At 37.0% G+C, this 22,650-nt stretch overlaps 1 protein-coding gene across 4 annotated transcripts in view; it reads right to left on the bottom strand.

Annotated features, from left to right (window-relative positions):
- LRGUK (leucine rich repeats and guanylate kinase domain containing) overlaps positions 1-22,650 on the bottom strand; it is a 108,990-nt gene that overhangs the window by 12,311 nt on the left and 74,029 nt on the right. For 2 of the 4 annotated variants that reach the window (XM_008520779.2, XM_070617742.1), the window contains 2 exons: positions 17,988-18,127; positions 1,625-1,713 (listed from right to left, as the gene is read on the bottom strand). In XM_008520779.2, the coding sequence (XP_008519001.2) occupies positions 1,625-1,713; positions 17,988-18,127 (229 nt within the window). Of the gene's footprint in view, positions 1-1,624; positions 1,714-3,328; positions 3,571-17,987; positions 18,128-22,650 lie in introns of those variants that run through there. The other 2 variants (XM_070617743.1, XR_011539585.1) reach the window with 2 other exon arrangements.

Raw genomic sequence — 22,650 nt, 5'->3', positions numbered from 1 at the left:
TGAAGCAAATTTGTATTGTTGTGAATATTCCTTATCCATTAAGCCATAAATATAGGCAAATTCTCTTCCTACTGATTAGTACATATTCTATTGTAAATCCTAGTCACATTTGTTATGTGAGATCCAGCAATATATCAACTGTTATAAAATTGAAATAGACATTTTCCAATTTTGTTTATAACCTAATGCTTTGAAATGACACCAGAATAAAATATTTCTAAAAATTCTAATATTATACTCCCAACTGAACTCTAGTATAAAATGTTATTTTTTTGTCTATACTAGCCTGTTTCCCCAGAGTGACCAGAAAGAATCATTAACCATTTTTAGTGAATAAATCCTACTGCTCTTCACCCCAGACATGCTAAATAGAGCTGCTATGTGCAAAATAGTCCAATTGTATATAAATGCATGCAAATTCAAGGCAACTATCTGCCCTAGTTCAACCATTTGGAGCTCATATTTAAAACTATTTAGCGTCTCTGTCCACAGTGTTTCAATAGGCATTGCCGTTCTGTGGGTCAGAGGTCACACAGGCCCTGGCTTTAGCTGCTCTGGAGGACACTGCTTCTCTCCTGGCCACCACCATCCCAATCCCACAATAGAACTTTGTAGATACCACACAGCCTGTCTTTTGAGTCAGACTATCCAAAGATAGCCAAAGATAGCCAAAGATGTGAAGAAAATTAATCACACTTTTTTTGATATATATTAGACAAATAGACGAAACAATTTTATTTATATTGGTTAAAGATTTTCAACAGATAGCTTAAAATTACAGACAATAAAAAGATCTGAAATTGAAAAAACCATTTAAACAGCTCTTTTATTCTGCTTCCTCAAATCACTGCACTCTAAAATAATGCAATAATTAATGTCTAGTCAATGCTCTTAATAACTTTCTGAAAACAGGGGCCTCACTTTATTACTCAAACTTTCTAAAAGGTCACAAAGAATTCAGAATACTGAAGCCTGTAACATTAATGAGAAAATAAACCACAAACATTTCATAAACGTCCTGTGACCTGGTTAATTGATTCTGAGTAAATTTCAAAGCCTAAATGTGTCTCTTCATATGTAATAATTAATAGGACAATAATTATTATAGGCACTAATATCTATAAAGCCTTTACTATGCAGAAAGGACAAAATGAAACATTTCATATTAAGGACTAAGAATTCATGGATTAATAAAGATACAATGGTCCCCACCCTTATGGAATTTAAAGGTTAAAATGGAAAGGAGACATTCAACAAATGATCCCACAAATCATTAATTACTGTTGTTTTGAGATTCATGACACACAAGTACAGGATAAAAAAAAAACAGAATACGATTAACCTTCAGTTATAAACAGCCTTACTGGAGGCTGATACTAATATTCAGACACCACCAGAAATATCATCATCAGTTTCTAGTAGCTGTGAGCATATTATGCCTTTAAAAATATACACAAACGAAAGGGAAATACAACTTCTAGAACTAGATTTACTAGTTCACTGGGTCCATTTTAGTACAGAGGTCCCTGTCTATGTTGATTGTTTAGGATTCGTTTGGTATATTTGGATGCTAGAACAGCAATCTAAAGATGCCCAGGTATAACTAAATGTGACAAATCACTACCTTTGAAATAGGAGTGTGTGATGAGGAGGTGTCTTTCCTCTTAGGGCCTTCCGGGCTGTCTCATACTGTCTCTCCATGGAATCTCTTTCCTAGGCAAGAAATAGGATCAGAAAATTACACTGATGTCAAAATTACATCAGATAATTAAAATAGCTATAATTATTCTCTTCTTACTAGAGATTGTCAAATATGTGGAAAGAAAAAGGGGGGAAAAGATAAGCCTAAAAAACAATTGATATTTGTTCAGTGGGAAGAAAAAAAAAACTTTATAAATCAAATCAAAAGATTGTTATGACGGCTGCCATTTAATATATAAACTTTATTTGACAATATGGCTTTTTTTTTTTTTTGAGGAAGGTTAGCCCTGAGCTAACATCTGCCACCAATCCTCCTCTTTTTGCTGAAGAAGATTGGCCCTGAGCTAACATCTGTGCCCATCTTCCTCCACTTTATATGTGGGACACCTACCACAGCATGGCATGCCAAGTGGTGCGCAGGTCCGCATCTGGAATCCGAACTGGTGAACCCTGGGCTGCCCAAGCGGAGCCTGCAAATGTAACTGCTGCACCACTGGGCTGGCTCCACAATTTTTTACTAACAGTTCATGTTTATATTTTTTACCTTTCAATGAGAGTCTCTCTTAAGGATACAGATTATTATTGTCTTTTTAGTCTTTCCAGATCTTAGCACACATAGTAACTAACTGACTGACTATATCCAACAACCTTCAGCTATGATCCTGAAACAGGACAAATTGGGAAGTCTTTCTTCCGAATTTCACCAGCATCACCGTCACCATCACTGAATACTTAGTGAGCATTTGCTAGGGATACAAAAACATAAAAGACACAGTCTTTGAATTCAAAAGGTTTATAAGCTGGTGGCAAAAGGGGATTAAAGAAGATGGAGGAAAAAAACCACAAGATCGTGTATGCTGTTTTATAAACAGTACCACATGTGTTTACACAGATTATCAGATGGAGTATGACCTGTTTAGCAACTGTCCACGTGGTGGATTTCCTCAGTTTAAGCAAACCTAATATATACAATTCTTAATTTACTGAAACGATAAATTAGCAAGTGTTTATTTGTTTTACATAAAAGTCTATCATTTCTAAAGGGATTTATAATAACACTTATTCAAACAGCAATAAAATACATTTTAAAATACACTAATCTTTGCTTGCAGTAACTTAACCTGAGATAAACCTGACTTTTTATTTTAATGTCATTACCAGGCCCCTCTCTAAGTTGACATTCACCTAAAATTGCATAGGAAATAATAACAAACAAGCATGCAAGTGAAAGGATCAACATCATCCCTGTGGTGGTAGGCCCACAGCTCCAGGCTAACCACTGTTTTAGCCGTGAAGACTAACATAGTTTCAAGTGTTTGCATGTCTACTGGGGGAATTTTTTAAGAATCAATTTTTAAGGATTAAGTTGATATGATTCTAAAAACATTTTTGCTTTACAAAAACTTTTCTGCAGGAGTGGCTCGGCTCTGCGGTGATGCCAAGATGGACACAGTGAGCAACTCTGGGAAACAAGTCGCATCCCAGAGACCAGAAGTCCCTTTGGTCACTCCTGTATCCTTAGCACACAGCACACAGGCCTTAGCACAAAGCAGGGGCTCAATAAATACTTTTAATGTACAACCGTGTAAATTGGGGGGTAATAAAGAGTGAATAACATATACCATTCTTTATAATCTGCCTTAGAATTAGCTGTCAACTGTTGCTAGCTTGAGAAGTGCTAGTTCAAGCTTTTGAAATTGTTCTTTAGAAACCAGGACACATGAGCGCTAACATGTGGCTTCACTGAACACAGGCTCTCAGGTGGACATTTGATGGCTGAGACCATTTTATCGTTTGCTTGACCATTAGCTCTGTGGTTCTGTGTAAGCAGGATGAGGAGAAAATAGCTGTTGGGTGGCAGGGAGGGGTCTGCAATAGGACAAGAAAGGAAGACAGGAACGAACACTATGTAAATTTCACCATTTAAAAACTGTATGTTTAAATAACTCCATAAACATCTAATTTTTCATATTCATATAAAATTACTTATATCGACCAAATGTGCTGTCCTACTCTCATGTTAATTTGTTATTACTTTTGCTCAAATCACTCTGTACTAGCACACACATTTACTATTGTGATTTCACTTTACATCATCCTTATTTTTTTCCTATATTGATGTTTGATTTAAATTACATCACGATTGGGAAGATGACAGTGGTGGTGGAAGCATAGTTTTTGGATCTTCCAGAATCCCCACATAAAAATAGACATAGCAACTAAATAGCCACATCAAAAACATATCAAAACATTTACAACCAACCAGGTGGCAAGGTATCTCCTCAAACCCTAAAATACAGGTGACGCCTTAATAGTGACATACCTGCACAATATCCCTGTCTGTGCAAGAGGAAACTGAAGGAAGCAACAGAGTGACTAAAAGACCTGAGAACAGGAGAACCTCCAAAAGGATTAGCTAAAAAGTATTTACTGGAAAGCAAAGCAGGACAATTTAGGAAACACACTGAAACATAGAGGGTGTTGTTCCCACCCTAACAGTGGGTAAGCATAAGGGGTTCATGGTAAGTTCTGAAGGAGCTAAATCAACTGTGAATTCTTGAAAGTGACCCACTGGGGCTCCCTTGTGAGACAGGGCCCCACAATAAGGAAAAAGCTGATGGGATGGGATGAAAACCAATTAGGACAGGATCAACAGAGACAAAGGAAACTGCAAGTCTACACCTAAGTGGGGAGGGGAACATAGCCAGGAAATCGCAGGAGGGAAGCTGCCATATAGGTGAACACTATTTGAAAAAAGCATGTTGCCTTCTACAAACTGAGAAAACTAATTTCACATAAAAATTAAAAATTTTCTAGTCAAATTCCACGCAAAGTTATTATAAGAAAAAAGAGAAAGAGGAGCAGAGGAACACCTCAACAGACAATGAATGCTTGCTCATAGAGCAGATAAAATCTGTAATCTACTGTTTTGAAATAAATTAAACAACATTAAGAAATGACATAAACATCAAGGAACAAATAAATTACAATTTTACAAACTTATAAATGAGGTGACAGAACTCAGGAAAGAATTAGAAATATAAGGAAAAAAATCACTTCAGAAATGAAAACTAAACTAGAAGGAATACCAGAGTGAAGAAACACAACAAATAATGCCTTAAGAGAAATAGAAAATGAACAGAGGAAAATTTTTAAACTCGAAAAGAAACAAAGAAAGACGTAAAAAGATTCAAGAGAAAATGACAAATAAATAAGATAAACAAAGAAGATCCAACTTACAAACAATGAGTCCTTGACAAAGTAATCCAAAACAAGGAAACAGGATGGTTGATAAAAACTACAATCTAAGTATAAAAAGTATATCAGCCTCTTACCAACAGGCAAGAATTCAGGAAATATTGCTCCCATAGCCCTTTCTTTTTCTAGCAGAGAATAAGCTTAGACAAGAAAACAACTAGAGAGACACTGAGGTAAGGTCTAATGACGAATATTAAGTATGTACATATTTGAGAGCTAAGACAAAATGAGAGTTAAAGGGAGAGAGTATATAATGACTATATGCTCTGATAGTGTAGCTATAGTGCAACCATAAATAATGAGCAGAGAACATTTGCAAAAAAATCTTTTTAACTGTTTTCAGTTTTTATAATGAGTGCTGGTAGTATTAGTACTGTTATTCTGAGACTCTTCTGTGTTTAATGTGGATAAAACATGAGAATTTAATGAGATATTATAATTCTATCCTCCCCTACATCTTTGAGGATCAGAATTCTCAGTGTGAAAGAAATAAAATAGGGAAGAAGTTAAGTAAAAATCCTGAAGTCTTGAATCTGAATTGGAAATATTAATGTGAACTCAAAAAATATTTTATCCAACCATAGAAAAGCCCTAGAAACAAGGACCACCCCAACAGCAATAAGCATACCTAGCAAACACAATGTGTTCTTGTACTACCATCTCCCACTTAAAGCAACCAAGGCTTCTTGGAGAAAAGATTGATTCCAGGTCTGGGACAGTTACTGAACAAAAGAGCATAGAATATCTTGTCATACCAGATAGATGGGTATCAAAGACCACATGGGTCATGTTAAAAGGACACAGGAGCCAACTCGAAGAGGCCCTCACTGGCCAAAGCTAGGATAATTTATTTTTTTATTTTATTTTTTTGCTGAGGAAGATTAGCCCTGAGCTAACATCTGTTGACAATCTTCCTCCACTTTATATGTGAGTCGCTGTCACAGCATGACTTGACTAGTGGTGTAGGTCCATGCCCAGGATCCAAACCCACAAACCTGGGCCCCTGAAGTGGGGCACACTGACTAAACCACTATGCCATGGGACCAGCCTCCAAAGGTAGGATAATTTGAGTTTCAACAAGGATAAAAAATGCAGCAGGTGGATACCCTTCAATATGCATAAATCAATATGCATAAATGCAAAATTGACATGCATAAATCATAACGATGATAAATGATATTTGAAAATTAGTCACCTTCAGAGAATAATAGGAAACCAATTTATTACCTTGAAAAAAGCATTTAGACTGCTGATCCAATACGAACTGTACCACATGGTAACCAGGTGGTAGATGAGAGAAGCATCTCTTTATAGTATTATTCCAGCTAATAAACATGGTGCTGAACACCAAGCAGTAAAAATGCGCCTGTGTAGAAGAAAGCATTTTTCTTTTGAAGTCAAAATAGACAGTTCTGAGCTGGGCAATCTTGGACAATCTCCTTGAGCTGACCCACCTCACAGTATTGAAAGGAAACAGTGCTTGGTAGACGTAGGTGCCCAATATGTTGTCACCACAGGCCCGCTTTCTCTGTGGCTGTCATACATTTGGGTACTTTATAGGATTGCATGGCCTTATCTGTTACACACACACTTGCTAAACTGGCTTTCAATGAATGAATTGGCCATTCAGCAATTTTTTTCTGGAGATGTGGCTTTCAGTGACTTAGCCTGCTTCAGGAGTAAGGGTGTCCCCAACAGAGGCTGGAGGAGCTGGTTGAAGAAACAAATCTTACTCAAGTTCAGAAAATCAAGCTTCTCCTAGGAGGCAAAGATAGAGTCATAACAATTCCGGAGCAAAAAATCCTCAGAAAGCCGGCATGGCCTTCAGTAGATTTTCTAGGGAACCAACCATGCAAAAGGGGGTCAGGCGATAGACTGATATTCTGACAAGCAAAACACAGGAACTTAGATTTCTGTAACCAACGGTACAGTTGTTTTTCTTGTTTCATTATAGTTGTTTTATTTAATTTATATAACAATATTGTTATTGTATAAATAAAACCTCTCACTGGATAGTGTTTGTTAGACATTTTTTACAGCAGTAAGAAAAAAGCTGTACATTTTCATCATTCAAACCTAAAAAGGAAACTGTAAGTGATGAAGCAGTAAGGCTGATTAAAGTTGTATTTATAGTTCTCCAAGAATGTTTTAGAGATGTTCAAATTAATGTGCTTTGGGAGTTATTTGGAAAAGTAAATAGTATTTAAAATATGAAGAGAGAAGTCGTAAAGCAACAAAGGATTGCATAAGCAAGGAATGAGAAAATGAGTAGATTGAATAGTTTATGAAATTATTTAAATTCATATTAAATTACAGCCATATTCATACAGAGCATTTTATATTCATGAACTATTGGAGTCATAAGCAAGAAAAGTGGTATTAGCTGATTTTTTCAGACTTGAAGAGCAAAGAATAATACTCTTGGACATTTCTTCCTAAGAAGGACAAGTCAGTTGGGTCCTAGAGTAAATCCCTAGTGACTTTAGCGAGGAGAAAGAAAAACAGCTGTCAGTGTGTTAGGAGTCAGTGATATACTGAGGGTCTCCACGCTCCATGAGCCCATTTTCTACTCAAAGAAAGAAGGCAGTAGTAGAAGGGCTAGAGATACCCTGACCTCACCCTGCCAATGAGAGGAGACCAGACGGGGTCACTACTTACCACACGTTCCATAAGGGCAGGGATCAGGTCCACCTTGTTCTAGCATCTGGAACAGTGTCTGGTCAGCAAATACCTGCCCTCTACTGAAAAGCAAATCCAGATCCTACATACGTGGTAGAATTCAACAAATACAGGATGGATAGATAGATGAACGAGTGAGAGGAAAGGAAGGGGAAAGGAGAGGGGAAGAGGGGAAGAGGGGAAGGGATAGGAAGGGAGGGAAGGAAGCCTTCTGCATATGGGCGCGGAGAGGATGGCTATGAGAGCAAAGGTCCTTCCTAGGCTTGCTAAACTAGCAAAGACAATGAACTCATCCTGCAATAAACTAGCACACAGACCACGGACACTACTCCTTTCACACATGGCCACAATTCCCTTAGCTCATTATTTCACTTTTCTCAGTAGGATAGTAATATGGGTCTCAGACCTTAACAATTCCCGCCCTAATCTGTTCTATTTCTTGATCTAGATTCCTCACTCTCTTCAGATTCTTCAGATTGATCATCTAGTTGGACCTTTGTCTGACTTTGGTTTCAGCATCACCCTTGTACCCCCCGCACTACAGACAGCCCTTGGTTTTTCAAGCTGCAGCCTGTAGGAAACCCTACCCAAGCCCAGAATGGTTAAGTAACCTACTGAGGCTTGTACAGCTAATGAACAGACAAACGACACTCATTGCACTACACCAGGTGCCCTCCTCCACTCCACAATTGCCAGCATCCCTCAAGCCCCTTGAGATTCTTTTACCTTCTTCTTCCTCCACACCCCCACCCCAAACAATAAGCACTCTCTTGACTTTTACAGTAACCATTTCTTTATAGTTTTATCACCTAAACTTGCATCCCTAAATATTATGGTTTAGTATTGCCTGTTTTTAAATTATATATTAACAGAACCATATAGGATGTATTCTTTTGAATCAAGAACTCTTTGAATCAACTGCATGTTTGTGAGATACATCCATGGAGCAAGTTAGTCCATTTTCAATACCCACACATCTTTGATCACATGAAAATTTAAAATTGTGTCTGGCCATTCTGCTGCTGATGGACATTTGAGTTTCCGGTTTAGGACCACTATGAACAACGCTACTACAAACATTCCTTACATATCTCTTGGTGCCCATGGCCTCATCTTTCTGTTGGGTATACACTCAGGAATACCACTGCTGAAGCACAGTATGTTCAATTGCCTGTTCAACTTAGTAAATGATGCCCAACTACTTTCTAAAGTGTATGAATTGAACCCCTACCAGTTGTCTTCCAAGAATTCCCATTGCTCTGCATCTTAACAGTCAGTTCATCATTTTAGTACTTTTAATCTATGTCTAGTGGTATCCCATTGTGGTTATAGTTTGCATTTTCCTGATAGTGAGGTTGAATCTCTCTTCATATGATTATTGGCTATCTAGATCTTATCTTTTGTGAAGGTTTTTCTATAAATTATCTGGTTTTTTTCTTAATAATTTGTAGAAGTTCTTTTTTCTGGATACCAGCACTTTTTCAGTTATACTTAATTGTAAATATCTTCTCCTTTTCTCTGGTTTGCCTTTTTCTCTCTTTAGTGTTGTTTTTTTATTAACAGAAGTTCTTATTTTTAATGTACCTCAATGTTATAAATTTTTCCTTTGTAATTAGTGCTTTCTGCATTACATTTAAGAAATCTTCCCCCAGTTCAAAGTCATAAACATATTCTCTCATATTATCTTCTAGAATTATGATTTCATACTGCTCAGCAGTGCCACTCTCTTCATAAATCATCTTTCCACATGTGCTTGAGTCTGTTTGGGGGCGCTTATTCAGTCTTTTAAGTTATTTTTGTGCCCATACTAGTATTTCCATATAAATATTAAAATCCACATCAATTTCAAAATCAAATAACAAAATAAAAATTTTCAATATCAAAATACAATCAATTTCCACAAAAAAATTTATGGAGATTTTGACTGGATTATACTGAATCTGTAGATCTATTTGGGGAGGGCTGACATTTGTAAAATATTGAGTCTTGCAATTTATGAATGTGGTCTATTCCTCCACTTATTTAGGTTTTCAATTTTTCTAAATAATATGTTTTATGTTTTTCTAGGCACAGATATTACACATCTTTCATTAGATTTATTCTTAAATATTTGATATTTTTGAATGCTATTCAGAATGTATTTTTAAAATTTTAAATGTTTAAAATTATTGCTATAGTATAAAGATCCAATTTACTTTTGTATATTGATATCGTATCTAATAACCTTGACAAATGCACTTATTAACTGTTCCAAAAATTTATACCAATTATTTCTTTTTTTAAAGATTGGCACTTGAGCTAACATCTGTTGCCAATATTCATTTTTTTTTTCTTCTTCTCCCTGAAGCCCCCCAGTACATAGTTGTATATTCTAGTTGTAGGTCCTTCTGGCTCTGCTATGTGGGATGCTATTGTCTTAGTCCCACAATACTGTCAAAAGTGTCAGTTCAGCCCCTCAGCCATGCCTACCTCAATTGGCAAAGGTCTGGAGGGAAAAGTGGCCTCCAGTACCAGGCTCACCTCTCAGGATCATCTTTCATCCCTAATTCCTGACCAGATAGTTTTTCACTCTTCTGTTTGCTTTCCAATACCTTCAGGAAGGTTTTTCTTTCATTCTTTTTGGTCCAGCTTTTCTAGTTGTACTCAGCAGGAAGGCTAGTCCAAATTACCAAGTCTGCCTTTATTGGAAGTAGAAATTACCTTTCATAAATCTGAAGGTTCTTAATGTTACAGGGATGTTGATGATGCTCCAAAGGAGAGTTGCTGTTCTTGAACATAAAGGAGTACACCTGGCGGCCTGAACGCTTTCTCTCTTCCCTGCTAACCATTATCACCATAACAACAACTAACATTTGTTTTGTGGTCAATAATTTACAAATAAATTTCATATGCATTTGATACAATAACATTGTAAGGAAGGTATTATTAGCTCCACTTTACAGAAGAGGAAATGACATTTCATAACAGATAAGCAACTCCTATAAGACTATCCAGTAGGTAGCAAGGCTGTCACACGAACCCTGAGTCAGTGCATTTCCTCTCAGGTCAAGGAACCAACAGCTAAATGTAGATAGAAGCAAGCACAGACTGAAAATACACACAGAATCAAACACACACATAAATATACACTTACCCAATTGGTTATGACATGTGTATACGTGACTACCATGGAATAAGACTGGTCTCCGTAAGACACACACAAAACTAGCCTTGTTATTTTGTAATCACATCTTGACAGACATATAGTTATAAACTATGCACAAAGAAAGAGTGGAACTTTAGAATAGAGGGATTAGACTGAAAGATCTTTTGTACACAATGAACTCGGGGTAGGTGTGAGTGGAGGAGAATGCAGTCTTTGATGAAAGTGGGAGGAGTGCTCCAGAGAAACAAAATCAAAAAAAGCACTGACGATGGGAATTTCCACTTTGTCCATCACTGTCAAATGGCTGTCTTGATAGTTTCCAAAGGTAAATACGAACACTTGAAACCCATAGTTAAGATACCAAAAAAAGCCCCAAAATTTCTACTTTTTTTGGACAATGTAAGACACAGATTTTTGACAAAGGAAGCTGTAATTATTTTCTTCCATTCACTAAAAAGTTTCAAAACTACATGAAAATTTATGTTGGGAAAGTAAAATGAGGAAAGTAACATCTTCTCCTAAGGGTTGCAATGAGTAGTACAGGAGATAATTTACATGAAAGCCCTTTTCAGATGATAAATGCTGCACAAAGCCCATATAGGTTCTCTCACATAACATTGCACCATCTCACTAAGGCTTCTGTTGTGATGATCTTAAAAAGGTATGTTGCTCATTTTGCAGTATTATAACAGCTATGCAAAATGTTAATAACCTATGAAATATCATAAAATTTGATAAATAGTTTCAAAATAGCATTGAATTCATAATCTTTAAAAGGAAATGAGGCACCAAAAATAATCTTAGGCGAATTCAGCCTATATCCATGACAGTAGCAATTTAGTATTCCATTTGCACTAATTTTTTTTTTGTATTAATGTTATGATAGATTACAACCTTGTGAGATTTCAGTTGTACATTATTGTTAGCCATGTTGTGGGTACACCTATTCCCCCTTTGTGCCCTCCCCCCACCCCCTCTTTTCCCTGGTAACCACCGATCAGATGTCCTTGTCAATATGTTAACTTCCACCTATGAGTGGAGTCATATAGAGTTCGTCTTTCTCTGACTGGCTTATTTCGCTTAACATAATACCCTCGAGGTCCATCCACGTTGCTGCGAATGGGCCAATTTTGTCTTTTTTTATGGCTGAGTAGTATTCCATTGTGTATATATACCATATCTTCTTTATCCAGTCATCAGTTTCTGGGCATGTAGGTTGGTTCCACGTCTTGGCTATTGTAAATAATGCTGCGATGAACATAGGGGTGCAAGGGACTCTTGGGATTTCTGATTTCAGGTTCTTAGGATAGATACCCAGTAATGGGATGGCTGGGTCATAGGGTATTTCTATTTTTAACTTTTTGAGAAATCTCCATACCGTTTTCCATAGTGGCTGTACCAGTTTGCATTCCCACCAACAGTGTATGAGGGTTCCTCTTTCTCCACAACCTCTCCAACATTTGTCGTTCTTGGTTTTGGATGCTTTTGCCAATCTAACGGGGGTAAGGTGATATCTTAGTGTAGTTTTGATTTGCATTTCCCTGATGATTAGCGATGATGAACATCTTTTCATGTGTCTATTGGCCATATTCATATCTTCTTTTGAGAAATGTCTGTTCATGTCCTCTGCCCATTTTTTGATCGGGTTGTTTGTTTTTTTGTTGTTAAGCAGTGTGAGTTCTTTGTATATTATGGAGATTAACCCTTTGTCGGATAAGTGGCTTGTAAATATTTTTTCCCAATTAGTGAGCTGTTTTTTTGTTTCAATCCTGTTTTCCCTTGCCTTGAAGAAGCTCTTTAGTCTGATGAAGTCCCATTTGTTTATTCTTTCTATTGTTTCCCTCAACTGAGGAGTTATAGTGTCCGAAAAGATTCTTTTGAAACTGATGTCAAAGAGTGTACTGCCTATATTCTCTTCTAGAAGACTTATTGTTTCTGGCCTAATCTTTAGGTCTTTGATCCATTTTGAGTTTATTTTGGTGTGTGGTGAAAAAGACTGGTCAATTTTCAATCTTTTGCATGTGGCTGTCCAGTTTTCCCAGCACCATTTGTTGAAGAGACTTTCTTTTCTCCATTGTAGGCCCTCTGTTCCTTTGTCGAAGATTAGCTGTCCATAGATGTGTGGTTTTATCTCTGGGCTTTCAATTCTGTTCCATTGATCTGTGGACCTGTTTTTGTACCAGTACCATGCTGTTTTGATCACTGTAGCTTTGTAGTATGTTTTGAAATCGGGGATTGTGATTCCGCCGGCTTTGTTTTTCTTGCTCAGGATTGCTTTAGGAATTCGCGGTCTTTTGTTGCCCCATATGAATTTTAGGATTCTTTGTTCAATTTCTGTGAAGAATGTTCTTGGGATTCTGATTGGGATAGCATTGAATCTGTAGATTGCTTTAGGTAGTATGGACATTTTAACTATGTTTATTCTTCCAATCCATGTGCATGGAATGTCTTTCCATCTCTTTATGTCATCGTCAATTTCTTTCAAGAAAGTCTTGTAGTTTTCATTGTATAGATCCTTCACTTCCTTGGTTAAGTTTATCCCAAGGTATTTTATTCTTTTCGTTGCGATTGTGAATGGTATTGAGTTCTTGAGTTCTTTTTCTGTTAGTTCATTGTTAGTGTATAGAAATGCTACTGATTTATGTATGTTGATTTTATACCCTGCTACTTTGCTGTAGTTGTTGATTATTTCTAATAGTTTTTCTATGGATTCTTTGGGGTTTTCTATATATAAGATCATGTCGTCTGCAAACAGCGAGAGTTTTACTTCTTCATTACCTATTTGGACTCCTTTTATTTCTTTTTCCTGCCAAATTGCTCTGGCCAACACCTGCAGTACTATGTTGAATAGGAGTGGGCACCCTTGCCTTGTTCCTGTCCTCAGAGGGATGGCTTTCAGTTTTTGTCCATTGAGTATGATGTTGGCTGTGGGTTTGTCATATATGGCCTTTATTATGTTGAGGTACTTTCCTTCTATACCCATTTTATTGAGGGTTTTTATCATAAATGGGTGTTGGATCTTGTCGAATGCTTTCTCTGCATCTATTGAGATGATCATGTGGTTTTTGTTTTTCATTGTGTTGATGTAGTGTATCACATTGATTGACTTGCAGATGTTGAACCATCCCTGTATCCCTGGTATAAATCCCACTTGATCCTGGTGTATAATCTTTTTGATGTATTGCTGTATTTGGTTTGCCAGAATTTTGTTAAGGATTTTTGCATCTATATTCATCAGTGATATCGGCCTGTAGTTCTCCTTCTTTGTGTTGTCCTTGTCAGGTTTGGGGATCAGAGTGATGTTGGCTTCATAGAATGTGTTAGGGAGTACTCCATCTTCCTTAATTTTCTGGAATAGTTTGAGAAGAATAGGTATTAAGTCTTCTTTGAATGTTTGGTAGAATTCTCCAGAGAAGCCGTCTGGTCCTGGACTCTTATTTTTGGGGAGGTTTTTGATTACCGTTTCTATTTCCTTACTTGTGATTGGCCTATTCAGATTCTCCATTTCTTCCTGATTCAGTTTGGGGAGGTTGTAGGAGTCTAGGAAGTTGTCCATTTCTTCCAGGTTGTTCAATTTGTTGGCATATAGTTTTTCATAGTATTCTCTTATGATCCCTTGTATTTCATTGGTATCTGTTGCGATTTCTCCTCTCTCATTCCTAATTTTATTTATTTGAGATTTCTCTCTTCTTTTCTTGGTGAGTCAGGCTAAAGGTTTGTCGATTTTGTTAATTTTTTCGAAGAACCAACTCTTTGTTTCATTGATCCTTTCTACTGTCTTTTTTGTTTCAATATCATTTATTTCTGCTCTTATTTTTATTATTTCCCTCCTTCTACTGACTCTGGGCTTTGTTTGTTCTTCTTTTTCTAGTTCTGTTAGGTGTCGTTTGAGGTTGCTTATGTGAGCTTTTTCTTGTTTAGTGAGGTGAGCCTGTATTGCGATGAATTTCCCTCTTAGGACTGCTTTTGCTGCATCCCAAATGATTTGGTATGTTGTGTTCTCATTTTCATTTGTCTCCAGATAATATTTGATTTCTTCTTTAATTTCTTCAATAATCCATTGTTTGTTCAGAAGCGTGTTGTTTAGTCTCCACATTTTTGCACCTTTCTCTGCTTTTTTCTTGTAGTTGATTTCTAGTTTCATAGCATTATGATCAGAAAAGATGCTTGATATTATTTCAACTCTCTTGTATTTATTGATGTTTGCTTTGTTTCCCAAAATATGGTCAATCCTTGAGAATGTTCCATGTGCACTTGAGAAGAATGTGTAACCTGCTGTTTTTGGATGAAGTGTTCTATATATATCTATTAAGTCCATCTGGTCTAATTTTTCATTTAATTCTATTATTTCCTTGTTGATTTTCTGTCTGGATGTTCTGTCCATTGGTGTTAATGGTGTGTTGAGGTCCCCTACTATTATTGTATTCTTGTTGATGTCTTCTTTTAGTTCTGTTAAGAGTTGCTTTACAAATTTTGGTGCTCCTGTGTTGGGTGCGTATATATTTATAAGTGTTATGTCTTCTCGGTGGAGAGTCCCTTTTATCATTATATACTGTCCCTCTTTGTCTTTCTTTATCTGTTTTGCTTTGAAGTCTACCTTGTCTGATATTAGAATAGCGACACCTGCTTTCTTTTGTTCATTATTAGCTTGGAGTATTGTTCTCCATCCCTTCACTCTGAGTCTGTGTTTGTCTTTGGGGTTGAGGTGTGTTTCCTGGAGGCAGCATATTGTTGGGTCTTGTTCTTTGATCCATCCTGCCACTCTGTGTCTTTTGATTGGGGGGTTCAATCCATTTACATTTAGAGTGATCATTGAGATGTGGGGGCCTACCACTACCATTTTATGTCTTGTTTTCCGGTTTTCTTCAATTTCCTTTGTTTCTCGTCCCATGGTTTAATCTGTTCTGATGAAGAGCTGCTACTCTCTGTTGTTGTCCTTCTACTTATCTCCTCTGCTCTTGGTTTTGTAGCCCCTTTCCTTTTTTGGATTTTTCAGGAATGAGGGTTTTCCTGAGGATTTCCTGAAGGGAGGTTTTGCGGCAATGAACTCCCTTAATTTTTGTTTATCTGGGAAAGTTTTTATTTCTCCATCGTATTTGAAGGATATTTTCGCTGGGTAGAGAATTCTCGGCTGTACGTTTTTGTCCTTCAGACTTTTGGATATATCATTCCACTCTCTTCTAGCCTGTAAAGTTTCTGCTGAGAAATCTGCTGATAGCCTGATGGTGGTTCCTTTGTAGGTTAGTTTCTTTTGCCTGGCTGTCCTTAGTATTTTCTCCTTGTCGTTGACTTTTGCTAGCTTCACTACTATATGTCGTGGGGTTGGTCTTCTTGCATTGATAAAGTTTGGAGATCTATTGGCTTCTGTCACCTGAAGATCCATCTCTCTCACCAGATTTGGGAAGTTCTCAGCCATTATTTCTTTGAATAGGCTTTCTGCCCCTTTCTCCTTCTCTTCTCCCTCTGGTATACCTATAATCCTTACGTTGCATCTCCTAATTGTGTCTGATAATTCTCAGAGAGTTTCTTCATTTCTTTTTAGTCTTACTTCTCTCTCCTCCTCTGCCTGTAGCATTTCTATATTCCCATCTTCCAAATTGCTAATTCTTTCCTCCATATTATCGGCCCTACTGTTCAGTGCATCTAGCTTTTTCTTAATCTCCTCTATTGTGTTCTTCATTTCCAGTATTTCTGTTTGGTTCTTCTTTATCATATCAAACTTTTTGTGACATAGCTCCTGAACTCGTTGAGTTGTCTATCTGAATTCTCTCTTAACTCATTGAGTATTTTAATGATGGCTGTTTTGAAGTCATCGTCATTTAGGTTATGTATTTCATTTTCTTTGGGATTGTTGTCTGTGTATTTGTTGTTTTCCTTCTGTTCTGGGGATTTAATGTATTTTTTCATATTGCTTGATGTTGCAGATTTGTGCCTCCGCATAGAGATAGAGATCAGTTGCTCCTTCCACTTGTTTCTGCTGGTGTGGTGGGGGAGCAGCTGTTTATACTGCACCAACCAGGAACCCTATCCGCAGTTGCTAACTGGGCCTGGGCACCTCCTCGTAGTCACAGTGGTCCTTTGGATTCTCTATTCTGCCATGGGGGCCGTCACGGGGTGGGGGGGGGGGGCTTCAGGCTGCTGGTGCCTGCTGTTGCAACCCACCTAGACGTGCTCCCTCCTTGGGGTCTGCAATGGTGTTATGGGCTTTTCCAGCAGCCAGGGGTAGGATCACTTATATTTGCCGCTCCGTCACTGTCAGCACCCACAAAATCTCACTTGTCCACTATGGGTTGCAGCAGAGCTATTGGCATCTTCTACAGTCTGTGGTTAGCTCACCTAGCTATGCTACTTTTGTCCTGGGGTGTTCCAGCCTTGTGGCTGCCAGATAGGTGCTCTCTACTAGTGCTGCCATTTGCACTAATTTTTGAAGAGTGAGTCTGCTCTATATACCACAGCCTGAGACTTTTCGTCTGACGTAACCTGTCTGATTCTTTTGAGCACCAACTATGGTTCTGACTTTAGAAGATGATCTGATTATCTGCTTGGAACAGCCTAGCCTTAAGGAAACACAACCAGGGAGTTGACAACCGAAACAAAATTTCTGTTGCTTTTGTGGCAACTGCAATTGCAGTGATTTTCGTCTCTTTGTATTCCCAGATCATCACATAAAAATCATTACAAATGGAAAATGAGCACAACCTAACTTGAAGGCAGTGCAAATTCTGAATTCAATACTCCTGGACACGCTGATTTCTCTGAGTTCTCAGAGAACCGATTTGGGACTAAGCTTTATGACTGATTAAACAGTGCTGAGCTATAAAACAGGGACTCACTTTGAAGGCTCAGTACAAGAATACTCAAAACTACGTCACAACAACAAGGGAAGTTTTCCCTTGAAATACATACTTTACAGCATTAATTCTATGGTAGTGCTTTTCTATTCTTGCTAACTGGAAGAGCTGGGTGTCAGAGTTTTGACAAAGAACCTGGGGAAAGGTACTCACAAAATCTACACTGAATATTCTATTTTTAGAACCTCTGACTATTCTATTAGAGGTGTAGAAAGGCGCAAAACAAATTGTCTTCAGCTGACACTAGTGAGAGAATAGTTTTGGGGAAACTTATTAACCTCAAAATATTAAATCCCTTTTTTGTCTGACGCTGTAACGCTCCTTTGCAGCTTCCCCCTTCTGCCCCTCCTTACCACTGGTGTTTTTCTGGCTGCAAGTTTGGCCCATAATTCCACAAAGTAGTTTCTGTCTGTAGGATCCAGGAAATCCCATAAATTTGAAGTAGTAGGTTTCCTAGGAGACTCTCCATATTTCAGCTGAGGTGTCTTAATATCTGGTAGGGGAAAAAAAAAAGTCTAAAATAAAAAGCATAAAATAGGATAAAGGGACTTTCTGAAGAGAGAAATGTTTCCTATCTGGATTTTCCCAAGCACAACAAACTGTATAAAGTATGTGCGTTTCAACTTGAAAGTAAGATAAAACCCTGTCTTAGAAAAAGATAATAATAATTACTGTTGACTTTGCCTGGGCACGGAGTCTCACCTGGACTAGAGGTGGAAACACCCACGGGAAATCAGACCTCTTATCTTGTGCTATGTGCTGGTATGGAAACTGAACTTGAACTCACACCCAATTGTGTGGCAATCCCGAGCCGATAAAACAAGGTAAAGGCCATTGCAGATGAGTAAAAGTATTTAATCACGGTAGGGAAGTCTAAAATTCCACAACCCAGCACCTGTCTTGAGAGAGGGGAGAGACTCAGAAGACGCAACAAATGGGCAAACCCATACCCAAGGAACCCCAGGTGAGAGAGAACTCTGAAAAGGAACATTAGAGTAACTGTGTTTATAACAATCACAGTGAAAATAGGAGACAATTGTACGTGGAAACGTTCTCTGTGAAATCTTCGTGATGGGAAAGCCATTCAACCCATCTTTGCTGAGTATCTACTATGTGCCAGACAGTGCTCTGGATGGCAGGGATAGAGCAGTAAATAAAATGTCCTTGACCTGTGGGAATTACACTCTCATGTTGGAGACAAACAACACGTCAGATAACGTCAGGTAGTGACAAGTGTGACAAAGAACCAGAAAGCTGGATAAGGGGACAGAGTGAGAGAAGGCATGACGGTCAAAGGAAGTCCTCTCTAAGGTGATGACATCTAGACAGTGACCTGAAGTCACGAAGAAGAAAGGCATTCAAATAACTGGAGCAAGAGTATATGAGGCAGAGAGAGTGGCTTTGTGTAAGGACCCAGGAACATGCTTAAGACAGCTGAATTACAGTAAAGAATTCAGCATGGCTAAGCAAGGGGAAAAATGAGATGGAGCGGATGAATCCCTGTGATCATTTTTTTAAAAAACACTTGTCCATTTGATGGAACCCTAAGAGCAGAGCATTGTGAAAAAGACCAGATGAATTTGAAAAAAGTCAAGTAAGATAAAATTGGAAGAAACAGAAGCTATATTCATTGAAATAATTCCCATAGAAATGACCCATACGTCTAAAAGCTTATTCAAAACATAGTATTTGTGTTTGGGTTCCTTTTTCAAGCTTTCTGAGACAGGCCATTTGTACTGTGCTGTAAATAAGCCAAGTTCAATCTGATGATACAACGCAGCTGTAATTCCAACAATGTAAGGTCTTAATGATTTCTCAGCAGCAAAATATGTTGGGTAAAGATAATATGTTTAGATTACTATTAAACTACATCGTAATGCCACCACCATAATGACTTGGACTCCTGTAATAAAGAATTTCATACACTTCTTAATATAGTTTCTAATGTTTTAATACATCAATGTACAAGAGATCGCATTTCTCAATTTTTTAAAAAAACATAATTACCAATCTTACAATACTCTGCAACAAAGTTTCTTAATGTGGCCTTATTCGAAGTATCTAAATTAAAGTCAACCTTGAGGCAACATTAAAAATATATACATAAATTACTTTACAGTCCACAAAAAGTACCAAGTGCTTCAGTATATAGGCTAAATTTATTTAAACATAAATGAAACATAAATGAATTTAATGATGCATGATGGATTTTAAAGTTATTTTATGGATTAGTATCATTACCCAATGCAGGAAAATATAAAGGAAATATCCGCAACAATGGGAACTACATCTCAAATTAATTCTAAATAGCTTAGACCTTTTCTTTCGACTTATATCCCTTTGCAGTCAAGTGAATTAAAGTAATATCTGTATAAAACACTTTTAAAAAATGAGCATAGACTTCAACCTAAACAACAAATGCAGTAGAGGCCAGGTACCTGAGAATAAAACATTTGTATGTATATTAAATATCATATCATCACACACACTAAACAGGGCCTTTTACCGTATAAAAGAAAGGAGAAAGTAAACAGATGTGGATGATCTGATATTACAGGCACATAGCCATGTCAATAACTAGTAATAAAATTAGAATTTGGGGGTCAGACTGTGAAAATTTTGAAAAATGAAAATCCCTAGATCAATAACGAATTTTTCTACATTGAAGAGATTACTTTTATAGCAAAGCAACTAAATCATCCTATTGTCCAAAAACATGAGACTGAACACTTCTAAATACAAATTTTTTAACATTTAAATAAAACGTTGCAAAAAAAATGAATCAGTACTAGAGTCTGCCTCTCCTTAAAAACACTAGGAAAGGTAGGACGGGGAAACAGGCTTTCATTTCAGACCAAAGTTCTCAGCGAGCCAGATGGTTTCAGGATCATTCAATGTTTTCTCACTCAAATGGGGCTTTAAAAAAATGTTTATTTGGGTAATAGTGAGGTTGTTTTAACTAACAAGAGTAATTTATACCTACCATGATTAAATATATACACATATATAAAATGTAAATACCTATAAAATCCCTGTAAACGTCTCAATAACCATAAAAAGGGCCCAAAACAAATTAAAGCACAATAATCCGCTATACAATTTAAAATATTTATTTAGTTTTAATAGGACAGTTACACAATTTGTAGTGGAAAATTAAGGGAAAAGCTCAGTTCATATCACAAAATTGAGTGTGCCAAAAGAAGCTATTTTTCCAGGACAGAATTAAATCTTAAAAGTCTTGTCTATCCGTGCTTCTAAGAAAGGAATAATAGCAACTAGAAAAATAATCATTTTACATAATATCCATAATAATTTTCCACAGACAAATAAGCTTTTATAGTAGAAAGCTACCACATAAGTCCAAGGAACCATAGTAATAATGTTCATGTTATAGATGGTAAAATGAACACCCTCCCTATACTAGCCTAACAAGAAAGTGCTATATTCTCGAGTGTCCAATCAAAGGAATAATCAGGTGTTTAAACAGGGAACAGATTCTACAACAAGACAAAGGAAACCATGCAAATGCATATTCTCACACAGAGAGAGTGAGGTACAAGAAATATTTCTTTCCAATGAACTTCATACTTTGAAATGTCCTCAGTAGAGTTGAACTAATGGGCTTAATATTCGGGCACTGTATTCAGAATCTCCTAATTAAAACATATAACAATAGTGCCCTGAATTTCATTTTCTTTTAATGGATGAATTTATCATGAAGTAGTTCATTGACACTTTGAAGGACAAAAGATACAGGGCAGGTAAATTTCAAGAGTGGAAACTTCATACATAAGATCTGCGTGTGTACAGAATTTGGGAGAGGGAGAGAAGAAAAGGGTAGCAATGATCGACAGGAAATGGGATAGAAACCTTCAGGAAATTAAAACTTTCCTCTCCTTTGAGCAATACATTTGATAACTAGATTTTTGATGTGATTTCCACCCAACTCTACACCCCCATCTCTGGTAAGTGTGGTCTTTTCTTGTCAAGGGCTCATCCTTCAAGAACAACTTTTCAAAGATGTTGTTTTGTTGGTCACTTCCTCTAACAAAGATATTTTTTGTCTTTCTTCACTTTGCTTTTCTATCTTTGTCCTTGGAAACAGGGTCTTTAGATCTGGTAGCTCGTAAAAGCCAGTCTTTCTCTCAACCAGCCACAAAGAGAAAGAAAAATGCGCAATATCGGGTAGTTTATTCCTGAGTCAAGTAACTTGACAGCATTTACCACCTAGCCAATCTGAAACACAGAATATAAATGCCTTTAATTTTATCAACAATGAAATGGTAATAGTAAAAATAATAGGTAACGTTTATTGAATATATACCATGTGCCAGGTGCTATTACAAGTCTTTAACTGTGTGTCACAGGAAAATTTCATCATAACCTCAGAGCTGATGTTTCCCCACTCACTTCTCCACGCTGCAATGCTGCAGGTGAATGCCCAGGAAAGAATCTCTTGATCTCTGTAATATTTTGCTGAACCACAATTTCTTTCCAATATTATTCTAATTCTGTTTAAGCTCCTTAATTCAATCAAGGTTGTCAACATTTTAAAAAGGATTTTTAGAGAGATCATTCCATTTGCCATATATTTCCATCTAGTTTAAACAGTGTTATCCTATTCCAATTAAGGATAAAATGCTATTTTTAAAAATGTTTTTGCTGCTTACATGTTAATACTAACAAACACTCATATGGGCGCTTACTGTGTGCCAGACATCTTTCTGGGTCTTCTTCAATATATTAACTCAACTAACTAATCCTCACAATAAGCTTGAAATGGCTACTATTATTATCTCTATTTCATGCATGAGAACTTTTAACTTTGTAACTTGCCCAAGGTCACACAACTAGATCACAATGGAACTGGAATTTCCTATGATTATTTTGACTTTTAGTCTTATTTGAAATCATGAATTTCTAAGTTTACAATCTTTTAAAAAAAAGGTCATTATCTTTGATGATTATGACAGCACTCTCATAATCACCTTTAAGATTAAAGATTTGGTCTTCTAA

Source organism: Equus przewalskii, chromosome 4, assembly GCF_037783145.1.
Source record: "Equus przewalskii isolate Varuska chromosome 4, EquPr2, whole genome shotgun sequence".
Lineage (NCBI taxonomy): Eukaryota > Metazoa > Chordata > Mammalia > Perissodactyla > Equidae > Equus > Equus przewalskii.
The sequence above is the reverse complement of the archived record's forward strand: the minus strand, read 5'-3'. Positions and strand labels throughout refer to the sequence as shown.